At 37.0% G+C, this 19,910-nt stretch overlaps 2 protein-coding genes across 4 annotated transcripts in view; both read left to right on the plus strand.

Annotated features, from left to right (window-relative positions):
- LOC103044019 (tyrosine-protein kinase ZAP-70) overlaps positions 1 to 3,725 on the plus strand; it is a 29,817-nt gene extending 26,092 nt beyond the window's left edge. For both annotated transcript variants that reach the window (XM_007245788.4, XM_007245789.4), the window contains exons 11-13: positions 385 to 525; positions 1,870 to 1,982; positions 2,985 to 3,725. In XM_007245788.4, coding sequence (XP_007245850.3) covers positions 385 to 525; positions 1,870 to 1,982; positions 2,985 to 3,120 — 390 coding nt within the window. In that variant the 3' untranslated portion in view covers positions 3,121 to 3,725. The remainder of the gene's footprint in view (positions 1 to 384; positions 526 to 1,869; positions 1,983 to 2,984) is intronic.
- A 1,799-nt stretch (positions 3,726 to 5,524) lies between these two features.
- mob3a (MOB kinase activator 3A) lies at positions 5,525 to 18,914 on the plus strand. 2 transcript variants are annotated; one of them, XM_022670213.2, is made up of 4 exons: positions 5,525 to 5,766; positions 7,237 to 7,806; positions 15,334 to 15,536; positions 18,493 to 18,914. In XM_022670213.2, exons 2-4 carry the CDS (start codon positions 7,389 to 7,391, stop codon positions 18,520 to 18,522), a joined length of 651 nt encoding a protein of 216 aa, XP_022525934.1. In that variant the 5' UTR covers positions 5,525 to 5,766; positions 7,237 to 7,388; the 3' UTR covers positions 18,523 to 18,914. The 2 variants fall into 2 exon arrangements, with proteins under 2 accessions (XP_022525934.1, XP_022525935.1); XM_022670214.2 differs by having other exon boundaries at positions 7,242 to 7,806.
- The last annotated feature ends 996 nt before the right edge of the window (positions 18,915 to 19,910 follow it).

Consider the following 19,910-nt stretch of genomic DNA (forward strand, 5'->3'; position numbering starts at 1 on the left):
TGGTTTTAATAAACCAATGAAATTGGCTGTTTTATTAACTTGCCTTTAAGACTGATTTATGTAAGTGAATAATTGTCTGTGATATGTATAAAGTACGAAGCAACTAATACACATGTAAACTATACTGGCTTTTGTACTGAACCATGCATCACTGTTTGTAGCATCAAAACAAGCAAATTGTTAGGCCTTGCCTCTAAAATATATCTAATGACAATTACAAATAATACTTTAATTTCCTAAAATTTCCTAATTTTTTAACTTTACAGTAGAATGAGTAAACAGGAAGTATTTCTTTTGATCAGTCATAACATTTAGACAAGTGAAAATAATTATATATGCTTGTTCCAAACTAATATACGAGTGTGTGTGTGTGTGTGTATGCAGGCTCGCACATTGGGCAAATGGCCTCTAAAATGGTACGCGCCAGAGTGCATCAACTTCCACAAGTTCTCCAATAAAGGTGACGTCTGGAGCTATGGAGTCACCATGTGGGAAGCCTTCTCCTACGGAGGAAAACCTTACAAGGTATTCATACACTGTTTACACAGTTACACTGATCTAATAATAAAAAATAAAGGAACACTTAATAATCACAGTATAACAAAAGCCAGTTAAGGGACATTCTAGGATTTTGGTACATTTCAAGGGTGGTCACTTCTGATATTTGATCATTTTTAGTCATATATTTATTAAATACAGGTAATGGACTATCAAAAAGTTTGATGCGTCAAGCTCAGGTATCAAAGCAGTTTTTTAATTAGATTATGCAATATATTTGGTAACTTACAGTAACAGGGTTGCGAGTAACAGGGTTGCAAATCTAGGCTAAGTTGTGGTTTACCCCAGGAACAGATGCTAACTGTAAAAATTAGCTATGTATACAAGATCAAGCACAAACATGGTTATATAAGTATATAAAGTAAAGAGAATTTGACTCTACTCATTATTAGTCTTACAATATGAGTAACAGGGTTGCGTTCACTGAGTGACACACACAACTTGGACAAACATATCTGGAAAAAAAAACTTGAAAATTGTTAGAGCACTTACTCTTGGTCTTGCCATGTGGGCAGAAAATGTCCTTGTGATGTCACTTCCTTGGTGCCAGTAGACAAATATTTTTAACTCTTTCTCTGCAGGTAAAATTCCTTATGGTAACAGAGTTGAGTGCATGTTGTGGGACACTGCTACATGTAACATGCAAAACAATGTAGACCAAAGAAGTTGTTTTCATAAGTAAAGGAGATGCATATCGACAATATACAAGAGGAAGTCATTTATTTAGAGCTTATTTTAATTGTTAAATTTGCCAAAGGAGTTGGTCACCCAATGTGTGGGACAAGAGAAAACAGCCATTTTATGAGGTGGTCCAAAGGTATTCGGTCTTTTGAATAATATCTAAGGAGCTTATTTTTCCACGATATTTTACCATTTTTCTTACAACAAGTACATTTTTCACAAAAAATAGTCATTTCGATATTTTGGATATGTACATTTGAAATTTAAGTGGTGGGACAGGAAATGTACCAAAATCCTGGAATGTCCCACAAACGTCTGCAATATCAAGATATCAAGTAAATGTGAATCAAGCTTGCCTGCTTTAATCTGTGTAGATTAACAGTGGCGAGATCTGCTGAATTAGAAGGAAAAAATGGTGACATTTATTTCTTACTACTGTCACTTTAAATGCACCTTATAATCCGTTGCACCTTATTATGGTCTGTAAAATACTTGTACTCAGTTTCAAAGGTAAGCAGTGGCTCACTAAGCTTTTACTGCCCTCTCTGGCAGAAATGAAAACTGCAACAGGAAATTATTATAAGTCCATTCCTGCTGTTTGTTGAAGCTTGTTTTTTTTGTACACAATAGAAAATGAAGGGTCCAGAGGTGATCAGCATGATACAGAATGGCAATCGCATGGAGTGTCCAGCTGGCTGCCCGGAGGCCATGTACGAAGTGATGAAAGACTGCTGGACATACAAGTATGTAAAATTCATCACTGTTACTATATTTAAATGTTAATTTAGCATGAATTCATATAACACATGCACTTTATATTTCAGGTTTTAGTAAATATTTTATATTTCTATTCACTGGACACTTTTAGAAACCCCTACTATCTTATGCTTTCACTTACTGGCCATCCAAAATTAAGAGACCATTTAAAAATCTTTGATTTTACCAAATTAAAAACATCTGGAAAATAATCAAAAAGAAGATGGATGATCACAAGCCATCGAACCAAACTGAACTGCTTGAATTTTTGCACCAGCTGTGGTGTAAAATTATCCAAAAGCAGTGTATAAGACTGGTGGAGGAGAACATGATGCCAAGATGCATGAAAACTGTGATTAAAAACCAGGGTTATTCCACTAAATATTGATTTCTGAACTCTTAAAACTTTAATTGTTTATTTAAATTAATTTAAATTAATATGAACTTGTATGATTTGCGTTAAATCTTTTTGTTATTTCAGCCATTTCTAATTGTCTTTATTTGAAATTTGTGAGAAATGTTGTCAGTAGTTTATAGAATAAAACAACAATGTTCATTTTACTCAAACGTATAACTATAAATAGCAAATTCAGAGAAACTGATTCAGAAACTGAAGTGGTCTCTTATTTTTTTTCCAGAGCTGTATGTCTAATCACAGACCACTTTATTAAAAACCTCTACTCTCTTACACTTCCACTCACTGGCCATTTTATTGGAAACCTCTACTTTCTTATACTTCCAATATCTGGCCACTTTATTAGAAACACCTAATATGTTATACTCCCACTCAGTGACCACTTTATTAGAAACACATACCTTATATCTTAGACTTCCAATCACTTCCAACTTTATTACAAAGATTAGTCTTGTGCTTCTTCTCACTGTCCACTTTATTAGTAACCCCTACCTTATATCATGTAGTGTACATTTTCTCACTAAAATCTGAGAAGAATCAATAATTGATGATGTTTTTGATTCATCGTTTGCAGGTATGAGGAGAGGCCTAGTTTTGTGAAGGTGGAGGAGAAGATGAGGACCTATTATTACTCCTGTTCTAAGAAGGCTGCCGCTGAGGCAAACGCAGAAAAGGCTGAAAAAGCAGAAAAGACTAAAGCTGATATTTAGCAAATCTCAGGACCCCAGTCTGGTGTATCTCCCTGCTTTAATATCATACCTGACACTGTTCAAGAAGTGATGGAGAAGAGGAATCTGCTGGGAATCTGGAATCTGTGAAGGACTGGGATTGGTGACGTTTGGGAAACAGTGGTCTTCTGCAGGACCCGCTCTGAGAAATAGCAGATTGACTTTTGTTATTTTTAAAAGAATATCTATTTCTGTCACATCCTGAATGATGTAATGATGTAGATGTAAGAAAGCGAGTTTCTGTTTTCCTTTTTAAGAATGAACGTCTTAGGCTTGCTTTACGTGTCTTTGCCACTTCATGTTTTCCAGGAATGTTCAAACTATGACAAACTATGATGGCAATCTGTGTGGTAAACTTGAGAAGTTACTAAAGTTGCTTGTATGCTGATATTTAAAGCCCAAGAACAAACTATCCTTTTGTTTCACTCCAAGAACCTAAATTTCAATGTAACAACTCTTCAGTTACAGTTCTCTCTGCATAATTTCAGTATTTAATGCTTCTAACTAAATTCTGTGACATTGTAGTTTGTGTATGTTGTAAGGTTCTCATGCATACATATAATAAACTATTAAAATAAATTAATACATCACGTGTGATGTCTTTTAATACACAAGTTCGTAATGAAAACCAGAAGGCATTGTCCAGTTATAGCAGAGGATATGAAATGTGATGCTACATGCACTATACAGAAATCAGCCAAAACATTAACTCAGCATTGATTGATGGGGTTTCCAGTGGCACGTATGCAGAGATGTTATCAGTGATAGATAGAGATTGAGTATCCCATCCATCTGTACCCACTACTAACAGCCTTGACATAAATTGCCTCACTCACAATAAATCACCTCACAACTTATACAGGTGTGGGCATCCCCTATCTGTCCCGTGAGGTATCACTTCATGATCAATTTACATAGTGTTGCCCCATGATATATGTATAGTATTATGTAGTATCTAGACTTTCTAGAAGAGTTGAGTTAAACACTCTTATACCCTTAATTTGAGAAGAAATGCTGGAAGAGAGGGAGTAGTCTACCAATTGTGCAAATGTACAAAGCACCTCTTCTCAACTAATACAGATAATTCAGGGGTTCTGATAGGATTAAAGATGACCTGCCTTTTGCTTCCTTTAACATGAAATAATAATAAAAGCATACCACCAGACTAAAAGCAGTTCAGGAAAGTACTCGAGTCCAGACCGGAAGGTCATGAAACTCACATCCTTGCTTCTGATATCATTACCCATGCCCTCCTACAGCAACAGGTGAGTCCCACAGAGCTTTTCTTATGGGCCTAGCCCCACCCCCTTTACAAGGAGCAAATCATTATACATCCCCAGGGTGAGCTAACCCATTAAGGATGGTAAAAGTAATAATATTTAAAATCAGCTGAAATGTAAGCTTTGCACAACTAAAATTCCAGCTCTGTGTGGCTAAAATTAAAGCTCCATATGGCTAATATTAAAGCTCTACTTGGCTAAAATTCAAGCTCTGCATGGCTAATATTAAAGCCTGCACAGCTAAAATTAAAACTTTGCATGGTTAAAATTAAAGGTCTGTGTGGTTAAAATTAAAGCTTGATTTTTTTGGGGGCCAATCTCTATTTAAATGCACAGGAAAAGGAAACGACAAGGTTAATGAGAGAGAGAGAGAGAGAGAGAGAGAGAGAGAGAGAGAGAGAGACCAATTCAGTTTCTAAATTCTAAAAAGGTATATGTTTGAGTAAAATGAACATTGTTGTTTTATTCTATAAACTACAGACAACATTTCTCCCAAATAAAAATGTTGTCATTTAGAGCATTTATTTACAGAAAATGAGAAATGGATGAAATAACAAAAAAGATGCAGAGCTTTCATAGGTAAAATAATGCAAAGAAAACAAGTTCATATTCATAAAGTTTTAAAAGTTCAAAAATCAATATTTAACGGAATAATCCTGTTTTTTAATCACAGTTTTCATGCATCTTGGCATGTTTTCCTCCACCAGTCTTACACACTGCTTTTGAATAACTATGCCTGCACTCAAAAATTCAGGCAGTTCAGTTTGGTTTGATGGCTTGTGATCATCCATCTTCCTCTTGATTATATTCCAGAGGTTTTCAATTTGGTAAAATCAAAGAAAGAATCATTTTTAAGTAGCCTCTTATTTTTTTTCCAGAGCTGTACATATATTTATTCCAGGGTCTGTAAAATTTTCAACCGGGCAACGGAGCCACAGGAGTTGCAAAAGTTTGGGAACCACTGGCAATACATTTGCACACCTGTGTCAGCAATGTGTGAAAATTAAAGCGATTATAAATGCCGTAATTAGGAGGGGTGTGCACAAATATTTGGACAGATAGATTGTGTAGTTTCTGGTTGTGTACTGTAGGCCTAGTTAGCTCCTCTTCAGGAGAGGAAGTGTACTGTACTTTGCTCAGCAGGGAGGGGCTAGCTGTGTACTTTCCACACTAACTATAAGCTTAATAACTGTTAGTGTGCTAATAATTACGCTTTAGGACGCGTATCATCCACATTATGTAGCTTTAAGAACAAAAACAGCGCGTTTATTCGGGATAATTTCGCTTTACCGTCGGCAGGGAAGGTGTCTAACATCAAAACGGAACAAGAAAACTCCGGATCTCCTCGGTGAGTTTGTTTGAAGTGCTCCAGGCTTCAGTAGGTTTAGGCATGACGGTGGTTTAAGGTGGTTTAAATGAACATTTTTAGGTTGTAATGACGTTAAAAGAGCTTTTAATCTTGTTCTGTGAAAGGAAAACTTAGCTTATCTACTTTTATTCTAGCTTTTTAGCACTGTTTATTACACGTAACACGCTTCGCCAGGTTCTTGTACGAACTCTCCGTTCCACCTTAAGTGTAGCAGTAGTTACAATGTGGCGGCTACAGCGTTAAAGTAATGACGCTACTGTGGCCGCAATGTAACTTTTGCTGCGTTTAAGGTGGAACGGATAATTTGGAAATGAAACCTACTGTATCAACACTTTGTTTGGTAACTACAGCATATTATGTGTATTTTAAGTGTATGAAAACAGTATGTTTAGGTTTGTGACGGTTAATATAACCTGTTAAAAATATGTATTTAATTTACAGTATATTTGGGATATTTCAAGTATTTGAATAGGTACCTTATTTATAGTTCTGGTACTATTAATGTATTTTATGATGATTATATTAATATGTTAATATAACCTGTTTTGTAACAATATATTTTAGTGTTATTACAGATTAATAGTTTGTTCTTCTAGATAACCAACCTATTTTCTTGTTTTTCCTTGTCTTTTTAATGACCAAGTACCATCTATTACTAAGTAATAATGTAGAGTAAAACCCCTCAAAATCCCCTTGCAAAGCCATTAATGTGGCTAGTTTGGTAATTTCCCATCTTTACGTATTCTAAAGAAGTGTCATAAAACCGACACCAAGGTTAACATGTGATGCTCTGAAATAGAGCTGAGCAATATGAAAATATTTTATTGTATTGTGATGAATTTTGATATTCTGACAGACAGTCGTGGACAAAATACCCAAATTAAATACTTAAGTTAAGTTAAGTTAAGTTAAGTAAAGATACTCTAAAATTTCGCATAAGGTATTTAAAAAACAAATTATAAGAAGTTTGACATGTAGTGGGGTAAAAGTTTTATCCAAATGATTACCCAATATTATATATTATCACAAAGACTTTAAAAGTGTTCCCACAGGTTTTGGAGTTTTTTTTTATGTTGTGTATATTTGGTCTGCTTAGTTTGGTTTCACACTACAGATCAGTTAGCACGCTAAAGGCCTTTACTACCTTATGTCGTCATCACATATATGGGCAGTGTCTTCCCATTCTTGACACTAAAAGGTTTGCAGAATTCAGCTAGTAAAGCACCATATTGCCCATATTTTCAGCATTACAGTGAATCAGAATGTATCCTTGCAAGGTGTCTGAGAACCCAGTCAAATTGGCAGCATCAGAAGAATCTGCTTCTGCTTTGTCTGACCTCAGCTTTCTTACGAGCTGTGAGAGATAAGAGAACAGAACTGAAAGTGAATATAATCCCCCTCTTTCCCTCTCTCTCTCTCTTTCTCTCTCTATCTTCATATATCTCTCAGAACAGCATCTGTTCTCCCTGGGCCTGCATACAGTTGTCAGTGATCCTCCGAAGGCCCTTAGCAACAACCTCCCTGTTGTTGTTTGTTTTATTTTCCCCGTCTCCTTCATCTGCTTCATCGTCTGCTGCACCAAAGCTAAACCCAAGCTGACCATGTCGCTGGCCTTGAAGCAAGTCTTCAACAAAGACAGAACGTTCCGGCCCAAGCGGAAGTTTGAGCCGGGGACTCAGCGCTTCGAGCTGCACAAGAAAGCTCAGGCGTCCCTGAACGCCGGCCTGGACCTGAAGTTGGCCGTCCAGCTGCCGCACGGCGAGGACCTGAACGACTGGGTGGCCGTGCATGTTGTCGACTTCTTCAACCGCATCAACCTCATCTACGGCACCATCAGTGACTCCTGCACGGACCAGAGCTGCCCCGTCATGTCCGGCGGGCCCAAGTACGAGTACCGCTGGCAGGACGAGCACAAATACAAGCGGCCCACGGCGCTGCCCGCCCCTAAGTACATGAGTCTGCTGATGGACTGGATCGAGGTACAGATCAACAACGAGCACATCTTCCCCACCAATGTTGGTAAGCTTCAGTCAGGAACTCATCACATATTACCTTATTTTACGGATCATATTATAAGGCGCACTATCAACGAACTGGTCTATTTTTATACATAAGTCACATCGGATTGTAAGGCTTAAGGCGCATATTAAGCAACAATAGTAAGGAACAAGGGTGTCGCACAGTAATCTACACATATTTCTCTCCTGAAAAATGTTTATTTGGGGGAGTAAAGCACTTCCGTTTAATTACAGCAAACTTAGAACTAAAATATTTTGGAATAGCACAGTTATAAGTAGCGCTAGCTGCGGTTAGCAGCAGCCACTTCTAGAGATGGGACCGATCCGATACAATATCGGTATCGGGGCCGATATTGACGTAATCCGACGAATCGGATATCGGGCGGGCGCTGCCGATCCACTTACCGATCCATATTCCAGTCCAAAGCTTGAGCTGAACAATAAACCCGCCATAACGTTAACACAAAACGCATCCCTGATCAGGATTCCAGTTTAACAGTTTACCCTGAACCCCCAGCAGCTTCAGTCTGTGGCTGACTGAGTAACTTTAGCTGTTTATCTACAAAAAAAAGTCCATTATCTGGAGAGTTTTCACTTTGGAAACGCTGTACAGCAGAACGGTACACGTAAAGTCAGCGTCTGAGAGGTAAACAGATTAACACCAGCAGTCTGTTAGCCTAGCTAGCACTGAACTGACAGCAGCTGCATTCCGGTGTTGTGAAGGTATGAACTACAGACTGGAGTAAACTATAGTCATAATTCACATATCCTATAAAACAACAGCATCTACAAACACTAACCAGCACAAACACACCCATCTGTTATTAAAAAACAGTCATTAATTTAGTTCGGAAATACAGTTAGCATTGCCACTTAGCCGTTAGCCATCTCCATTAAGATCTGCAGTCTGTTAGCCTAGCTAGCAAAATCATTCCGGCATTGTGAATGTAATAAATAACTATCTTAAGTGAACTACAGCCATAATCCACATCTAATATCAAACCACAGATCCTACCAACCCTAACCAGCACTAAGAAATCTGTTATTAAAAAACAGTGATTAATTTAGCTCGGAAATACAGTTAGCATCGCCAGTTAGCCGTTAGCTATTGCAGCTAATCCTCTACGCTACCTGTCAAAATAAAAGTCTCCTGCACAACCGTTGCAAAAAATGCCCTGAATTTAATATTTAACGTATTTAATATTTTACTTTTTTTATATTTAATAAAAATTCAAACATTTTATTTGAAAGGAAATTATTGTGTAATTGCATATGAAGTGTGTCAAATAAATGACTTTTGAATGCATTTACATTAAATGCACCTGTGGATACTCTTAAAAGGGCTGTGTGGTCTGTTTCAGCCTCATTATTTAACCTTAATCATAGTACTATTAATAAACTAAAAGTATCGGTATTTGTATCGGTATCGGCAATCTTATATCAGTTTTATATCGGTATCGGATCGGAACTGAAAAAAGTGTATCGTCCCATCACTAGCCACTTCAGCTAAAAGCCTTTACTGCTCCTTACAACTTGACTGGTAGAATTTATGCATAAGGCACACCGGATTATAGAAGCACTGTCGCTTTTTCTGAAAATTAAATTATATTAAATAAAATTTTTAAGTGCGCCTAATAGTCTGAAAAATACTGTAGTTGATGCTTGTTAAATTGCTTTGCTGAAATAGCAGCTACAAAAACAATCTCACCTTAGGCTTACATGGTGCACTTGCTACCTCTCTCAGGACCTGTGTAAAGTGTGTTATCTATATTAATTTTTTAATATTTTAATATTAATCTCAGTCCGCATGCTTCTGTACCTCTCATCTTGACAGCAAATGCACATATACAGCTGTCCATGAGAGGGCACTGGAAGTGTGATTTTTATTTACTGCTGCATCTGTACCTCTTGCTCAATTGCTGATGATTTTTGACAATCCCACTGGCAACAAATGAAGCAGAAAAGACTTTGATTGGCTCTGTTTTAACCTTACAGGAGATGTGTTGATGATGAAAGTAGATATAATCTTTTATAAGACCAGTGTTATAGGAATTGAGACCTCTTCATTAGCCAGTCAAAGCACGTAAACATTGATACATTAGCTTTTAGTCTAGCACAAATCCCTGTGCAGACAGTGTTTTCAGAAAATCTTTGGTCACAAGTCTGGAGGTGATGAGCTGCTCTCCAGTATCAACAACACCATATTCTCCCAATGTCACTGTCACATTTTACTGTTCCGCAAGCTTTGACTAGACCTCTCTCTTGTGGAAAGTTAAGTAAAGATAAGTCAAGACTGTGATGTAACAGTTTTGGGGTTTTAAATTTGGTCCATTGTTTTGGAAGTGCTGGATGTTCTTTTAAAAGTGGAACAACTGTGTTTGACATTCCAGGTGTGTCACTTCCATGTACTGAATTCTCAGATACACCAAGATAAACACAGTTCTCCATTATAGGGCATTTAAATAAGTTATTGTTTGAGATGGCATATCAGTGTCAAACTGATATCAGCAGAAAACAATGGATCATCAAATGTCAGATAGATTAATGAATGAAACAGGCAGCACATGCTCACATGTGCAATATGACATTGTTAGGTGTGTAGAGGAGTGTTTGACTATATTAAAAAGGTTAATCCTACTTTAATACTAGATTTCTAATTATTTCGGTGAGGATTTGATGGCATAGGGCCCTATAAAAGCTGTAGCCCAACGTGAACCTCACCAGAAATGTAACTATGCATCTCGTGAAGGACATCTGGATAGCAGCAGCTGTGATTGGTCCACTGATCTGGCTACACATTCTTGCTTTTGCGGTTTAAATTGATGCAGAAATGCTCACACATTTCCTCCCACAGTTCAAAAACATGAAGATCAGGTAAATTGGATATTCTAAATGGCCCAGAAAATTGGATATCCTAAAAATTGCCTGGTGTGTGAATGTACACCCAGATATGAATCCACCTCCAAGTGGATGATTGTTCCGGTTAAGAGTATGCTATGTGTGATTGGTTGGCACTTCTCAACAGTGTTTATTGAGTGTGTGTGGAATGTTATTGTAGGAGTCCTTGAGTGCCTTATGTGGCAGATAGTTGCTATGTAGGTGTATTTGTAAGTAAATAACTCATGTTATTTAATGGTAACTCAACGCAGAAGAATAAGTTAGTATAAAGCCTATTTTTAGATGCTTACCTTAAGGAAAAATGATTAGTTCAAATCTTATTTTAAGCTTTAAATTGACAATATGTAATCAAAATATTGTACAACATTTGGATTATTGCTGACCTCAGCATTGAAGCAAATTATGTATTTCCTAGCAAGGAAAGCAATCAATGAATTAGCCTATTTTCTAGAGGTCGACTCTTAATGTCTGTAGGTCAAAGGTCACAATAGTATATTTCTGTGTATTTCTGAGCTGTTCTGCTTATCACTAAAGGAAAGGCCGTGGTGTCGCTGTCTAGTAATCTTCATTCAAATAAGCATGCAAAGTTTACTGAGTACACACTGCTGAGTGACACTCAGCACAGTTGACTCAGATTTAACTTAGTGAGAGTAAACTTATCCCCTCCAGAGCTGACCTGCAGTAAATATAACTCAGCTGGAGTAAATATAACTCCCGGACGGTGATCAGCACTGACATAGGCTGTCCAATTAAACAGCGCTAAAAGAAGCAGCCAGCAGAGTGGCTGAGATCAGAGCAGCTTTCTGGCTCTGTCCCATCATCCCCCTAAACCTGGAGTCCCCCTACCCTTACAGGCATCCGAGCATCGCCTTTCAGAGCGGGTGAGAGAGTTCATCATGGGATATAAATTCCCAGAGCCTGCGGGAACTTTAAAACCTTTTCAGAATGTGGTTAGTCACGTGTCTTCCGCTCTATAGGGCAGGCCAAGGCCAGACTTAATGAAATCTTCAGTAATTTGCTATTTATAAACCACATAGAGACATTAGTTGTGTTGGAAATGACCTCAGTTCACTGTTCATACATTAGAAAGTGAGAAGAAGTACCGTATTTTTATACACTTTTATAACAGAAATGGTCCTTTCTCCTTGGAAAATCAGGAAAATATGCAGAACTCTGTTTTATACATAGTTTATACTAAAATTAGCCTTTTCTTTCTGGTTCCAGAAGCATTTGCGTCATGTGTTCAGTACGTAATTGCTTTTGAGCAATTCAAAGTACAGTATCAATCTCTGCTCCTCCTGTAATCAGTGGTCTGGAACTCATTCCTAAGTGGACTCTGGTGCGGTCAGTCCGCTGTAGGTGTAAAAGCTATCTGCTCTAGGTGCTGCGTGTGCGGTTGCATGATTGGATTATTTTGTAACTTGCCGCTTACACTTATCAAATTACTTTTCTTTCCAGCTGTATAGTCAACCGTCTCACTCATGTTAATAAAATTTCCACTGATCACAAAACTCATAGATTGGATAATTTTCAGATAAGCAAAATAAATATTCATTTATAGATATTAGATACCATATAGATGCTATAAGATTAACTAATCACCGCTCTCTCATTCTTTAGGCCTAAGGTAAACTCTCTCTCTCTCTCTCTAGATCTCAGTGAATTTCTCTCTCTCACTCTATAAGCATCACAGACAGCCTTTCTTTCTTTCTCTCTCACTCTCTCAGCTAAACTCTCTCACTCTTTCTCTTACTCTCTATGCTTCAGTTAAACTCTCTCACTCTTTCTCTTACTCTCTATGCTTCAGTTAAACTCTCTCACTCTCTCTTTCACTCTCTAGGACTTAATGACACTCTCTCTTATTCTTTAAGCTCTCTCACTCTCTTTCTCTCTCTCTCTTACTCTCATTCTTTAGGCCTCAGTTACACTCTCTCACTCTCTCTTGCTCTCTAGACCTCAGTGACTCTCTCTCTCTCTCTCTCTTACTCTCTAGGCCTCCGTTAAACTCCCTCTCTCTTTCTCACACTCTCTCTCTTACTCTCTAGACCTCTGTGACACTCTCTCACTCTCTCTCACTCTCTCATTCTTTAGGCCTCAGTTAAGCTCTCTCTTTCTCTCTCTCACTCTCTCTTTCTCTCTTTCTCTCTCACTCTCTCATTCTTTAGGCCTCAGTTAAGCTCTCTCTGTCTCTCTCTCACTCTCTCTCTCACTCTCTCATTCTTTAGGCCTCAGTTAAGCTCTCTCTCACTCTCTCTCTCACTCTCTCATTCTTTAGGCCTCAGTTACACTCTCTCACTCTCTCTTGCTCTCTAGACCTCAGTGACACTCTCTCTCACTCTCTCTTTCTTACTCTCTAGACCTCTGTGACACTCTCTCACTCTCTCTCTCACTCTCTCTTTCACTCACTTACTCTCTAGGCCTCAGGTAAACTCTCTCTCTATCTCTCTCTCTCTCTCTCTCTCTATCTCTCTGTGCCTCTCTTTTATTTCACTGCAGCTCTTTGAGGGTAGGTTTAAATACAGTGATGGGGGGTTTGTTTTACTGTGTGGTTTTAATACATCCATTGAGTCACGGCTCTCAGCGCAGACGTCCTGTTTAGTGTGAAAGCAGAGAGGAAGTCACAGGGTGATGACGAAAACGGCAGCTGTGGCCTGGAGAGGCTGATTAATGATACAGGGTTTAATACTACATGTCTAATGATAGGAGGACAGTTTAAGCCCTGCTGCAGTTCTGCTGTTAGAGTTTACAGCTGCAGTTTTTAGTGCTGCAGTGTGAGAGAATATCACACAGCAACAGCCCACCACTAAAGGTACAGGTACTCTGTCAGCTGTAAACGAGGGCTGTGGTCACTGTGGTGCTGTTTCTGCACTTCTGTTTCTGCACACAGTTCATAAGCTCTGAAATATCACATTACAATATGGCACATATCAACAAGTGCTTTTATTATATCATCTCTAAAACAGCTACAGAAATGAATCAAATGAATGGGTACCACTTTAAAATATGACTACCCTTATAGGGTAGGTTTTATTATTTGTTTATAAAGGAGTTTGTTAATGGTTGTTAATTGGGTTACAAATACTTTAAAAATCACTAATAACCTAAAACATAAAAATAAAAAGGCAAATCTGTCATTTGCCAAACGTCAGATATTTCAAGATAATTATCTTATTTGGTCTTTTCCATCAGTCAGCGCTTAACCTGTTATATTAACATATTTGTTAATAAGTTTAATAATTAATCTACCCAGTTAGTTAATTAATAAAAACATTAATGATTATGTGGTGTACACATTAAATGACTAAATCGACTTTCTATATTCTGTACCTTTTCATTTTCAGGATGATATCTGGCATCTTCATGATTGTAAAAGGTATTGATAAATAATTACTAACTGGTTAGTAATTATTTGAAAGCATTTATAACCTCATTAAAAACATTAATGTGTTTATTTACAAATCATTGATACACCTTAAATAAGAGCTGTCTTATTTTAAAGTGGTGCCAATAAATTATAATTAAACAAAACAAAATAAATACTTGTATTTATACTTAATTTTTTTTTCATATTGTATTGTATGTACATTTTTCCTAAAGAAAAAATGGAGATATGTTTTTTTTAGTTCTATCACCCAGTCTTACATTTAAAATTAAACCAATTGTCCAGATCAAATTGCTCATAAATATCAAAACCAGACTGAACATCCCTGTTTGACATTCTAGTATAATCTATAAATATGAACTAATGTCTGAGCGCACTTCATGCTTTAGGCTGCTGATTCAGGCTGCTGCTGTTTTAGCTCTGTCATAAACTTCACACCTATTTTTAACCCCAGTCACCTCCACCAGTCTCACCAATACCCAGCACACAGCCAGAAAGAGAGACTGTCTCATGCTCTCTCTCTCTCTTTCTTTCTTTTTCTCGCTATCTCTGTCCCAATCTCTCTCTCTATCACTCACTTTTTTGGCCACTCATAACCCTTTCGGACACTGCCTATATTACAGTAGACATAATTTGTTTTCTTTATTTTTAAATGTTTTGTTGCACATAAAGCTATTTGAGAGCTGTTGTTTATCAGAATAGACCATGAACCAGACAATTTTATATACCAATAAATTTCTAAACCAATAAAACTGTACCTTGGCCCTGCCCACTACACTGGAAAAAGAGTAGTATTTAAACTTAATTAAAAGGGGCTATTTTCACTAATTTAATTTGATTTAGAACACTTTTTTCAATAATGTTTTTACTGTTTAGGAATGCTTTATGAAATAAAAAGGTCAAAATAAAATATTAAACACAAACTTCCAAAGCAATGAACATTTTTTATTTTATTTTATTTTAGTTAATTGGATTTATTTGCTGTATAGATTTTATAGTAAAATATTAGTGTCTTCTTTTCTGTGCATTGCAGACAGAAAACAGCATTCTTAAATTTTTTTCACCACTGGATATAATTCAGGTCTGAAACAGCTCTCTCTCTCTCTCTCTCTCTCTCTCTCGCTTTCTCACACTCTGCCGTCCTCAGTAACACTCTCTCACACTCACACTCTCTCACATGGTGCTTCATCAGATGTTCTTTCACCACATCTCTTTTTTCATCTGTATCTCATCTGTTTCCTCCTGCAGGTACTCCCTTCCCTAAGACCTTCATGCAGGTAGCCAAGAAGATCCTGTCCCGCCTGTTCCGCGTCTTCGTGCACGTGTACATCCACCACTTCGACCGCGTCAGCCACATGGGGGCAGAAGCGCATGTCAACACCTGTTACAAGCATTTCTACTACTTTGTTACTGAATTCAGTCTCACAGACCACAAGGAGCTGGAGCCACTGGTGAGTGTGTGGTAGATGATGCACATTTTGGAAAAATAATTACTAGGGGTGTGCCATATCGTATCGTATGCGATAATCAGTGTTGGGCACGTTACTTTGAAAAAGTAATTAGTTATAGTTACTCGTTACTTCTCCAAAAAAGTAACTGAGTTACTAACGGAGTTACTCCACTATAAAAGTAACTAGTTACCAGTAAAAGTAACTATCGCGTTACTTTTATTATTCGCCCGTCAAAAAAAAGGAAATGAATTATGTATTTACTATTATTAGAAAAATACCAAACGATAATAAACCCAAAATGTTGACAAAAATATAATCTAACGAATTACAAAAAATAAAAACGAAATTCTTCACAGAACCAAAGAAAATTACTAAAACATATAATACTGAAAAAAACGGAAATACGCGTCTGGGGATGGAGTTAAACAAACCAAGCCACACTCAAAGGAAATATGTATATATAAACAAAACAAAATAATGGACAAAAACAACAATCTAATGACCGTTAAAATGGTATTAATATAACAGTTTCACCAAAAGAGAATAGAGCTTAGATCGGCCCAAAAAATCCGACCCGACCCAGCTGGAGCCCGTGCACGTTCTGCCCAAGCCCGAACCATGAACTGTCATTATCAGCCCGAGCCAACCCAAACCATAAACTGTCTGTTTTCGGGCTGATTGAATGAGTGAAATATAATCAGAATTATGTTAATTAACACTGAAACATAGCATAAAACTATTATTTAATTAAAATGATTTTTAAGAACAGCTACACACAGTGCTGCAAGTCAAACGCGGAGGCGTTCACGTGCCCCCAGAGCTACGTGATTACATTTTTCATTTTATTATAGTTTGATTCAGTAAGTTTTAATTTGTTTTTAGGGTGGGCTTGCTAGTTTTTATTAGTTTTCACACATCTCATCAGAGAGATCAATCTAATAAACGTGAGAGAGGAAGAGAGAGAGAGAAAGAGAGAGAGAGAGAGAGATATTTGCTTGTTCTGGAATGAGCTACTCACAGGTAAATGTTCTCACATACTGAATCTCCTGTTTCTCTTTCATCTGCCTTGCGCTCATATTGTAATCCCATTCATAGTTCTGCAGATTTTCAGTGTTTTCTGTCGTATTTTGCGGCTACACCGCCCGCTGTACAACTCCGCTGTACAACAGCTCTTATAAATAAATTAAACACGAAAATTCTGTAATTTTAGTTCGTTTTAGTTAGTTTTATAAACACAAAATACAGTTCGAGATAGTTATGTTTTTTCCTTTTAATTACCGTTTTTATTAGTTTCAGTTAACACAAATGTTTTTTCACTTTCAGTTTTCGCTATTTCGTTCGCTTTAGTGAACAATAATAATTGGTTATTTAGCAACATTGTGATTATCACACCAGAGCTTAATATAAAATAAAAATAGGAGCCCGATTTTGGGACGGTCTTTGGGTCAGGTCGGGTTCGGGCAGAGAATCTAAGCTCTAAAAGAGAAAGCAGCAGCACCACAAAAACCGGAGCAGCTAAAAAGAGCTTAACTTCCTTAAATCGGAACTTGGCCTGTCCAGGGCAATCACTGAATTGATTAGAGCAGCAAATCCTCACAATTGTGCCTCACTTCACCACGCCAACACACAGGCACAGCGGCCAGAAGCTCAAGTTCACCGGAAAGAGGAGGGGTTAACCAGGGCAAAGCGAAGTTACAACAAAAAAAAAGTTCATAGAGGCTAAAGTAACGTGCAGTAACGGGGTGTCGGAAATGGTAACGGCGTTATAGTTACAGTCAGAGTAATTAGTTAGATTACTCGTTACTGAAAAAAGTTTTAACGCCGTTACTCCCAACACTGGCGATAATATCGCCAAAATATCGTGCCATATTACCTACCCCTAATTATCCCATCAGGGTACAACTTTTTTGCTGTTTTAAGCAAAATAGAAGTTCACACTGTTCTCATTTCCTATTAAATATCTACTAGAGACAGATTACATCTGTCCAGTATCATTTATTTTACTTTAATCCTGGATATTATTTGGAGTGCTTTTATATTAGTATCGTGTCATTCTGGATCAATTACTTCTGCTACAAATCTGCTAAATTTCTTGTATCTTTTTAATATCACAGTTGGGGGTGTGCAATATTATATCATTTTGTTTCAGTGGTGTATTTAAAAAAAAATATATATATATCGCCAAGAGTATCGTTATCGCGATAATACCATGAAATATCGTGATATTATTTTAGGGCCTTATCGCCCATCCCTACAAGTTACTTTTTTATGAAATGTGTCAAATGCAATAAATATAAATTAAGTATGCAGAACTAGGTTCTCTATAAGATGTTTCCTCGCTTATTTTTAATTAGAACATCAATAAAACATGTTGATATTGACCATAGGTGCCCAAACTTTTGCACACAACCAACAATATACATAGTTCATATAAAGTATAAGGAGCTGGAATAAATGTTGTGCAGAATGTCTGTATTATTGCATGCTATAAGTGCTGCACAATACACATTGTATACATAATATTTCATAATATTTGTCTGTTGCATATCGCAAAATACACTAACTTATATGTACACATCCTCAAATGAATGCATTATTCAGATTAAGTTTAAGTTTAAACACCCATTGCTGACACAGATGTACAATTGCACACACACACACCTTGTCTATGCCCTGTAGAGAAGTATATTCAATAGAATATGACCCTCTGGAGCAGATAAACTAACATGAACCTTTTGGAACCTATTGGATCCATACCCAATGCCAACAGTGTTCTCTGGAATGATGGAGCTCCATACAGTTCTTTTAGGAAAATCCTTTTTTGAGATGGTTTTAGATGTTAGATTTTATTATTATGGCTAAGCAGAATCAGACCTCTCAGTTGTGTGTGTGTGTGTGTGAGAGAGTGTTTGAGACTCTAAATGTTTGCCTTTGTTTTTCTGTTTTCTTCGAACAGAAAGAGATGACGGCGAGGATGTGCCACTGAACAGAAGGAGCAGTTTTGGAATGTGTTGGTTACATTCCAGACTGATCAGCTGGACCATGAAAATCAATGATTTAAAAAAAAAGAATAATGTAAAAAAAAAAAAAAAAAAGCAAAGAGAACCAAATTTTCCAAAGACTTTATTTTTATACACTTGAATGTTGTATTTAGCGATGTTGTATTTAGTCTTTCAATTTCAAAAGCTCTCTTCAGTGCTTTGGGGGATTTTTTACTAGATACCAGTATTAGAAGTCCCACATTAATTCCTAATCATTCCTGTACTCTTGTGTCTTTTTTTGCTGTTTTTATTTTTTCTTTTGTCATCTTAAGCATACAGATTATATTTGTGGATATTTATGTATGTGTTGGAGACATTAAAATATATTCTGACAGAATTTCCTGTGACTTTTTCCACTCATCTGTCAGAGAGCAGCCCTGGAGATGACTGTTCTCTGCTGGTTGGCCGTTTCTCAATTTCTCTATTTCTCAATTTCTTAATTTCTGCAGAACTTTGTTGAGCAAGAATGCCACCTGCCTTCTCAGTACAGTAAGTCATTTTTGCTTAGTAAGTTTCGACACGACTGCAGTGGGAGATTAGCTCTTTGCACACATTGAACTTATTTTACTCCTTTGCAGGCCTACACTCTTAAAGGAACAGTGGAGCAGTACCTAAGATTATTTCTTTTAAATTGATAGCAGTAATATAGCAAATTTGGTAGAGGATAATATGTACTAATTAATAATATCAGTGTTTTGGCACGACCCTACCTACAGTGTCTTACATAATAATTCGAAACACTAAGTGGTCTGGTAGGTTTGTTGAAATTAAATTGTTCTTTAATAGACAGTATATTATAGACAAAATTATATATATATATATATATATATATATAGTGTCCTCCATAATTATTGGCACCCCTGGTTAAGATGTGTTCTTTAGCTTCTCATAAATTGAGTTTTGTTCAAAATAATATAGGACCACGATGGAAAAAAAGAGTAAAATACAACCTTTAACTCAAGTGAATTTATTCAGTAGGAAAAAAATCCCACATTAAGAAATAATTATTTAACATCAAATCATGTGTGCCACAATTATTAGCACCCCTGATGTTAATACTTTGTACAACCCCCTTTTGCCAACAAAACAGCACCTAATCTTCTCCTGTAATGTTTCACAAGATGGGACAATACAGAAAGAGGGATCTTTGACCATTCCTCTTTGCACATTCTCTCTAAATCATCCAACGACCTGGGTCCTCTCCTCTGCACTCTCCTCTTCAGCTCACCCCACAGGTTTTCAATGGGGTTGAGGTCTGGGGACTGAGATGGCCATGGGAGGAGCTTGATTCTGTGTGCGGTGAACCATTTCTGTGTAGATTTGGCCACATGTT

This window comes from Astyanax mexicanus, chromosome 12 (assembly GCF_023375975.1).
Source record: "Astyanax mexicanus isolate ESR-SI-001 chromosome 12, AstMex3_surface, whole genome shotgun sequence".
Classification (NCBI taxonomy): Eukaryota; Metazoa; Chordata; class Actinopteri; order Characiformes; family Acestrorhamphidae; genus Astyanax; species Astyanax mexicanus.

What these genes read in the sequence shown, in the direction of transcription:
- mob3a (XM_022670213.2), top strand. Translation starts at nt 7,389, where the DNA reads ATGTCGCTGGCCTTGAAGCAAGTCTTCAACAAAGACAGAACGTTCCGG. An exon ending in CATCTTCCCCACCAATGTTG is followed by an intron (nt 7,807 to 15,333) that starts GTAAGCTTCAGT and finishes TTCCTCCTGCAG; the next exon opens with GTACTCCCTTCCCTAAGACC. An exon ending in ACAAGGAGCTGGAGCCACTG is followed by an intron (nt 15,537 to 18,492) that starts GTGAGTGTGTGG and finishes TTCTTCGAACAG; the next exon opens with AAAGAGATGACGGCGAGGAT.